Source organism: Eretmochelys imbricata, chromosome 11, assembly GCF_965152235.1.
Source record: "Eretmochelys imbricata isolate rEreImb1 chromosome 11, rEreImb1.hap1, whole genome shotgun sequence".
NCBI classification, from domain to species: domain Eukaryota; kingdom Metazoa; phylum Chordata; order Testudines; family Cheloniidae; genus Eretmochelys; species Eretmochelys imbricata.
Genome location: NC_135582.1, coordinates 2,354,011 through 2,361,957, shown reverse-complemented (window position 1 = coordinate 2,361,957; position 7,947 = coordinate 2,354,011). Strand labels below are relative to the sequence as shown.

The 7,947-nt window shown below is 57.2% G+C and overlaps 1 protein-coding gene across 4 annotated transcripts in view; it reads right to left on the bottom strand.

Annotated features, from left to right (window-relative positions):
* Positions 1–684: 684 nt before the first annotated feature.
* The window catches only part of ZNF142 (zinc finger protein 142), a 29,039-nt gene continuing 21,776 nt past the window's right edge, over positions 685–7,947 (bottom strand). For 2 of the 4 annotated variants that reach the window (XM_077829432.1, XM_077829435.1), the window contains 2 exons: positions 7,620–7,725; positions 6,070–6,732 (listed from right to left, as the gene is read on the bottom strand). In XM_077829432.1, coding sequence (XP_077685558.1) covers positions 6,257–6,732; positions 7,620–7,725 — 582 coding nt within the window. In that variant the 3' untranslated portion in view covers positions 6,070–6,256. Of the gene's footprint in view, positions 827–6,069; positions 6,733–7,619; positions 7,726–7,947 lie in introns of those variants that run through there. The other 2 variants (XM_077829434.1, XM_077829433.1) reach the window with 2 other exon arrangements.

The following is a 7,947-nucleotide window of genomic DNA, read 5'->3' as shown; positions in this document are numbered from 1 at the left end:
TAGGAATAAATGGTCAGTTTCCACGGTGGAGAGAGGTAAATAGTGGGATCCCCCCTGGCGTCTGTGTTCAACGTATTCATAAATGATCTGGAAAAAGGAAGTGAGGTAGCAAAGTTTGCAGATGATAAAAACTATTCAAGATAGTTAAGTTGAAAGCAGCCTGCAAAGAGCTACGAAGGGATCTCACCAAACTGGGAACTGAGCACGAAAACGGCAGATGAAATTCAATGTTGATAAATGCAAAGCAATGCACCCTGGAAAACATAATTCCAACTATACAGACAAAACGATGGGGTCTAAATAAGCTGGTGCCACTCAAGACAGAGATCTTGGAGTCATGGTGGAGAGTTCTCTGAAAACATCCACTCCAAGTGCAGCGGCCGTCAAAAAAGCAACAGCGTGTTAGCAATATCCTAATGCCACTGTACCAGTCCATGGTACCCCCACCCCTGGAACGCTATGCGCCGTTCTGGTCACCCCATCTCAAGAAAGAGATAATGGGAAAAGGTCAGAGAAGGGCAACAAAAATGATTAGGGGGATGGAACAGCTTCCGTATGAGGAGAGATTAATAAGACTGGGACTTTTCAGCTTGGAAAAGAGACGACTAAGGGGGGATATGATAGAGGTCTATAAAATCATGACTGGTGTAGAGAAAGTGAATAGGGAAGTGTTATTTACCCCTTCACATAACACATAATTTCAGCGGGTGGCCTCTGATTCAACAGGCAGCAGGTTTAAAACAACCAAGGAAGTATTTCTTCACACAATGCAGTGTCAACCGGTGGAACTCTTTGCCAGGGGATGTTGTGAAGGCCAAAAGTATAACTGGATTCAAAAAAAGAAAGAGGTAAGTTCCTGGCAGATAGGTCCATTAATGGCTATTAACCAAGATGGTCATAGATGCAACCCCCTGCTCTGGGTGTCCTTAAGCCTCTGACAACCAGAAGCTGGGGCTGGATGACGGGGGATGGATCACACATTTGCCCTGTTCTGTTCATTCCCTCTGAAGCACCTGGCATTGGCCACTGTCAGAGATGGGATACTGGGCTAGATGGACCCTTGGTCTGACCCAGTCTGGCTGTTCTTGTGTTCTGGACACACACTGGCATCTTGGCCACAAAGCAGAAGCCTAGGAACAACCGGCAGAAGCTGAATGGTTGGGACAGCACCAGACTTCGAGGCAATGCTCTAGAGAAAGCATGGGCCAAAATCCCAGGGCTGGAGACATTACACCTATCAGCAGGAGAGCCTTTAACCCCAGGAGGAGGTACACTGCAGCCCTGACAGCTCCCCCTCCAGCCCACTGTTCTGTTCTCTTCCCCTCACTCCAAGTTCTGCTCCAGGAACCCAGCATTTCCTCTTGCTCCTCTACACGTCGCTTTGATCATCTTCTTTGGGCGCGTCTCCCATCTGCTCCTTCTCTTGCCCATGACCCCTCTCTACCCATGGGCTCTCTCCGCTCCTTGGTTCCTAATGTTCGGATTACAGGGACATTTGGCGCAAGAGAGCTCACCCGGGCCAGGCAAACACCTTTTGTGGGCAAACCCCCTTCCCAAGGGCTTATCTAAAGCGTCACCGAGCCAATCTCCTCATTGATCCCAGCTGCTCGGCCCGTCATCCAGCAGGATCGGCCCAAGTCTCTCCCCAACTGCCCAGAGGTTCCCAGCTGTGCTTTGTGTGCAGCCAAGTGGCAGCAGCGAGCGTGGGGAGGGGGCCAGGCTGTGCCTCCGATGGTTCCTTGAGGGCTCTCACGCAGCCCAGCCATTACACTGCGCCGAGTCGCTCACAGCAAGTCGTTCCCGTCGCAGGTCTCCATGCCGGGCCCTTCATTCCCCGACCCCGTACCACGGCCAGGAACGCATGTAACCCGCTGACCCCCAGGCTACTGCCATGGTGGAGACCTACTGCTCCTACTCCGGGCATACTGCCACGTCGAGCCACCTAAGAGATATCTCGCTGCGGCTGGTGCCCGAGGAGCGGCTGGTGGCCGAGGAGCGGCTGGCCTCCACTCCCAGGGTCGTTCATCAAGGCGCCGGTTCTCTCTGGAAGGTGTCGCCTCCTAGCACGATGCTGAGTCCGGGAATGCTTCGTTCTCGTGCAGGGAGCAGGAGCTTGTTACCGGTACCTCAAAAAGCCTCCAGCCTGCGAGCTGGGGGTGAAGTCTCCCACGCCGGGATGTCTCCTCCAGGGCTAGCTCCAGCTGTGTCTAGCACCTGGTGCCCAGACACCAAACTCCCCTAGCCACAGATCTCGGATCACAGCTGGAGTTACTGGGACCCTCCGGAAGGTCAGAGGAGCTGGGCCCCGTCCAGGTGAGGCCATCTCCTCCCGAGCTGGGGCAGCAGGGGCCGTAAGATCTCCCCTGGGGTATTTACCCTGGGGTCACTGCTCAGAGGCTGCGTGCACTGGGGAAAACAGACACAAGGGTGTGGCAGGCTATGGAGCTGCTCCTGGCACATGCCCGATGGTTCTCCCCATGGGGAGGGTCTTTGCACCTGTAAAGCCACCATGCGGGCTCCCAGCACCCCGACTTGGGCTGCAATGCTCCACAGACTGCAGACAGCCCAGGGATGGGGATGGTGAATCAGTTCGCCTTGGCCCCTGCAGTCCTCACTGTGCTGCGAGGGGAGATCAGCAATAGTGCAGGACTTGTGTGTTCTTGCCCTGGTCCCCTCACACTTTGCCTGTCGGGCAGAGGAGCAAGGGCACAGTGGCCAAGGAGCCTGGCCAGATGGCCGTGGATTAAAGAAGTTCAACAGGAAAACTCCGTCCCAGCCTGGCACGAGCCGACCTCTAATCCACGGGAGTAGGAGACGTCCCAGGAGGCAGGTTACCCTGATCTCCACAGGCCTGGGCAGCAGCAGTGCTGGCCGCCAGTGGAGACAGGATGGCTGGATGGCCCTGGGCTCTGATCCAGCCTGGCAGGTCCTAGACTAGCTCGGCTGGAGCAGCTGCTGCAGAGAATCCCGCTCTGTCCAGTCATGCGCCTGGCATCCTCCATGGAACACGGCCTCGCAGCATAGCCTCTCGCGGCTGGCCCTGTCATTCAGATTAGTGACCTGCATGGCATTCGCTGCAGAGGGCAGAGCTCCACATCGCTTCCCCGAGGCTCTCTCCACAGGGACGAGTGTTCATTAACATCCATCCCCAGAACTACTGGCCCTCAGACTCCAGCTAGACTAGAACCAAAGCCCGTAGCCCCGCAAGCCTGGCTGTTTGCAAATAGCAAAGCAAGAGCATGCAGCAGGGAGCCAGTGCAGAACGGATCCTCTGCATGGGCAGTAGGAAGTTATGGCTCGATGGGGGTCCCAGGAGGGGAATTCTATACAGACAGCTCAAATTCCAGGGGCTGATGGTTCCCAACCAGTAACGTACCCACCGCATTGCTGGGACTTCCAGCGAGCCCTGAGCTTCCACTGCCTCAGACAGGACAGCCGGTGCCCACGCTATGCACCTCCCCTTGCCTATTGGAGGTCAGGCCCATCTGGACCTGGGGTAGCGCCATTGCATCCTGCATGGGATGAGATGGGCTGCAGCTAGTCCATCAGAAGTTAAACGGGTAACAGAGGAGCGCAGAAGTGAGGAGAGCCAGACACCCGCAGGCGCAGGCTGAGAGCACAGCAAGCTCGGGTGAGCTGCTGCACCTTTGCCAGTTTAACCCTGGCCTTGCTGGAGTCTACAGGCCAAGAGAGGAGTCACCCAGAAAATATCTAGGAGTCCCCATGCCAGGAAGCTGCAAACATCTCGGATTCCAAGACCACACCCCAGCCTCCCCAGCCACCAGTGCTGCCTTTCCCCGTCTCCCTCCACAGCTCTCTGCTTCACTCAGGTATCTATGGAACGTCCCTTTATATGCCATGTACAGAACATGCGGCAGCACAAACCGGGGGGAGCTTGTCGCTGCTCTGTTGCCTTGTACAATCCCTTCCTATAAAAGGGACCTAATAAAATAGAGACTGATTACAAAGCCAGAGGCTGGGCTGGGCGGTGGCTTCTTTTCATGCTTGTTTACAAATGGTAGAAGTGTAAATACTAAGATGGATGAACAAAAATAGAAAACTCAATTAATAATGGGGGATTTCAACCATCCCAGTATTGACTGGGTACATCACCTCAGGACGGGCTAGGAGATAAAATCTACCAATGACGGCTTCTTGGAGCAGCTAGTCCTGGACCCCACAAGGGGAGAGGCAATTCTGGATTTAGTCCTAAGTGGAGCATAGGATCTGGTCCAAGCAGTGAATGCAGCTGAGCAGCTCGGGAGCAGCGACCATACTGTAACTAGTTAACATCCTCGGGGCGCCGGGGGGAATACAAGGCAAGGCCTGAGAAAGCATCTTCTAGAGTCTAGTTTCCAGCAAGGGGGAAGCTAGCTGATGCCCGCAGGTCAACGCTGCCGCTCTAGCGGTTTCCTCATAAGCACGTTAAGTCCCCTGCTGCCCAGAGACTGCTCCGTATGCCCTGCCGGCCAGGGCACAGCTCTCCACTCGAGAGGCTCTAGGAGCTACTAGGATAAAGCTCGCAGTAAAATACTGCTTTGGAAACAAAAACCTCACCAAGGAATGAAGCCAGCCTGGTAACGGCCTATTGGGGCGAGCCAGTCCACGTGTGCCTCAGCCTTCCCACCTGAACAATGGGGAGAATATTGCTCAAACCCAGAGACCCGAGGCTAATGCGCTTTGAGATCGGCAGATAGAATCATTTCTCTCTCCAGTGAATGGGAGCAGGAGGGGTGGTGCCATCCCAGCCCTTTGCTCATTCATATTAAAATCCGCATGGTTCCAGCCCTTCACCTAACGCTCTCAAAGCGCTAAGCGATGTTGCAGTGGACCTGACAAGGGTGTGCACCTAGAGGGACCCTTCCCCTCTCCCTGCCATGCAGCTGCCCCTTGTGTGGAATGCAGCTGCTGCGTAACACTACCCAGCAGCTCAGGACAGGGAGAGAGAGGAATCGACACAGCCAAGTCGAACTGCGGAGAGGATGGGGCAGCAAGAGGAAGGTGGCCAGGCCAGGGGGGTTAACACCGAGAGCCTCGTTCAGTGGCGCACCATGGCGTTAACTCTGAGAGGAGACCCCTCCATCAGCTCAGGGTCAGGAAGGAGTCCTGTCCAGAGGGAGCAGCTTGAGTGGGAAAAGCCCCACTGTTTCCTGCATCCCCTGGAGGTTTCCCAGCCAAGCAGTGAGCAGCCTCTCTAGCCAAGAAGGGCTGAGGCAGCATGGGCTGGAGAACTGACCACAGGGCTGCAAGTAGTATTTAGGTCTGAGAGACAGGTGCTACTGAGCTCCAATCGCGGCTCTGCTACAAACTCGCTAAGTGGGCGTGGCCAAGTAACCGCCTCCCCAGCTCTCAGTTTCCCCACTTAGCTGTCTCATGGGTGTGCTGTGAAGATCCATGTCTGAAATGTGATGTGCTGTAGAGTGTGAGGTGTGATTAGGAGACCTCTCCCGGGACGGGGTTTGATTTGGGCCAGAAAGGGAAGTCGGGTTCTGCAGAGCAGAAAGATACCACGATGCACAAAATGCAGGTGCTAAACACACCCAAGCGATTAGCAGCAAATGCTGCTTCTCAAGCCTGTCGTTGGATAAAAGCCCCTTCACATTTCAGCCTCTCAAATGACAGGAACTTTAATCAAACACTCCTGGTTAATGCTGGGACAAATCAGTAACTTCAAAGCCTGCCTGGCTCTCTGCTGGGCGCGGGATCTCCTACGGGGAGAGCCACCCCGCCCCTCTGAACAGCTTAGGAACTCGGCTGACCATCTTTCCAGCCGCCCTTGGCTTTGGAATTCTCCTTCGTGGGAAACGGTTCTTCTGACTCGCCAGCGCGGTACGTTCAGATCAGAGGAGCAAGATCTGCAGCACGCGGGGTTAGGAGAGGTCGCTCATATGGTGGGTGGACGCCGAGTGCTGTGGGGACACTGAGGCATCCTCAACTAAGGGGCGGTGCACGCAGTAGCTGCAGAGGCTACTGTGGCTCGCAGGGGATGTAGCCCAGGCCCAGCGTCCAGGGCAGCAGCTGCATGAGCCTTCGTGACAGAAGCCGAAGGTGCAAAGAAACTGAGGCCCGTCAGAATTAGAAACGAGATCAGAGAGTCCTTTTATACAACCGCATATTTTACATCCCATATACACATTTGCCTATACACACACGTACACTTTAAACAGGGGCTGCGCTTGCAGCGAGCCAACAGGGACTTGCAGTCGCCCCGAGCGAGGCCCATGAGGATTTGGCCCTGGGCTCTCTCCAGCCCAGCCTAGCCCTGCCCCGATGGCTGGACCCCGTCCTCGGCCTCCGGCTTGGGGGGCTCCAGCTGGACGTCGTGGAGGTGCAGCGTGGGGGTGCTGGCATCCTTGCCGACGCCCTGGCTGAGGTCGCCCGGGCCGCAGTCGGGGTGGTGCCGCTGGATGTGTTTGATGACCTGGAACTTCTGCTTGGCCTTGTAGCTGCAGTAGCGGCAGAAGAAGGGGTGCTCGTTGGTGTGGGTGAGGTAGTGGTGACGCAGGCCGGCCGCCCAGCGGAAGCCGCGGTAGCAGACATTGCAGACATAAGGCTTCTCCTCGCTGTGCTTCTTCAGGTGGGTCTTGAGGAGGAAGCGGGTCTTGAAGGCCTTGCCACACTGCTCGCAGATGAAGGAGCGGGCGTCCCGGTGCCGCGTCTCCTTGTGGATGCGCAGGGCATCGGCCCGGTTGGTGCAGTACTCGCACTCGTCACACTGGTAGGGCTTGAGGCCTGCGGGCGGGCGGGCGGGGAGACGGAGCCGCTCAGCCTGGGGCGGCAGCTTGCCCTGGCCCGGGAGAGGGGCCGGAGACAGGCTGGCTCCATGCCCAAGAAAGGAGCTCCGTCTCCAAGGCTCTTTCAACCCACGCCTGCGCTGGGGGGCTTGGGGGGGGGTGGACGGGGGGCGGGCGCCAGCCACTAGGGACTCTGCACATAGGCCACTCCCTCCCCATCACCAGCCCGCCCCACGCATGGGGGGAGCGAGGGCACTGGGCCCTTCTCTGCCGATGGCAGCAACAAGCCCCACGCTCCTGTTCCCAGCGAGAGGCCTGGGCTTGTGTCCCCCCCACACCCCCAAGCCTCTGGCAGTCCAGGAAGTTAGGAGTCTGATGCCCCCTGCTGCCAACTGCCCGTCACTGCAAGTAGTAGTTAGAAAACTTTCAGGCTGCTCCTGGCTAAGTCTCCTGCCCCCTCCTCCAGGGAGCTGGCTGCACTGGGCCTACCCACAAGCACCCCTCAGGCAGCAGGGGAACCCCCGCGAGGAGACGTGCAGCCTGCCACTTTAGACAAGCTAAACCCATTGCTGAGCCCGCAGGTACATGCCAGGAAGGACGACAGGGCCCTGGTCAGAGCAGGCGCTTGGGCCCGCTGGGGAAGCAGCGGGAGCAGCTGCAGGGGCCCTCCCCAAGGAGGAGTCAGCGCCGGACGGGCTGCTCGTTGATTTCACGGAGGCCCCGTGTTCAGAGGCACTGCGGGTGCCGAGTGGGAGAAGAGCCCCACTCAGTAAGAGCCCGGCCTGGACCTGACCAGGCCCCTCAAGGCTCAGCGCCTGGCGCCGGCCCAGCTGTGGGGGCTGCTGACCCACAGCGACCTCCCTTCCCGCCCCTCCCGGCACTTGCCTGTGTGTTTGGTCATGTGATACTTCAGCTGATTCACCCATTTGCACTTGTAGCCACAGTCTGGACAAAGGTATTTCCGTTCTTCCTTATGGATTCGCATGTGGTACTGGAGAGAGAGAGCGCGGAGGTCACCGGACTCAGATGCAACCCCACTGGCCAGCCCACCCTGGTTCTGCCCTGCCTTGTGTTCCGAGGTCGAGGCAGCATGGCCTAGTGGCTAGAGCACTGGACTGGGAGGCAGAAGACTTGGGTTCTATTCCCATTTCTGTCACTGGGAAGTCATGGCTCTGTGCCTCAGTTTCCCTAGCTGTACCATGCAGGTCATGAT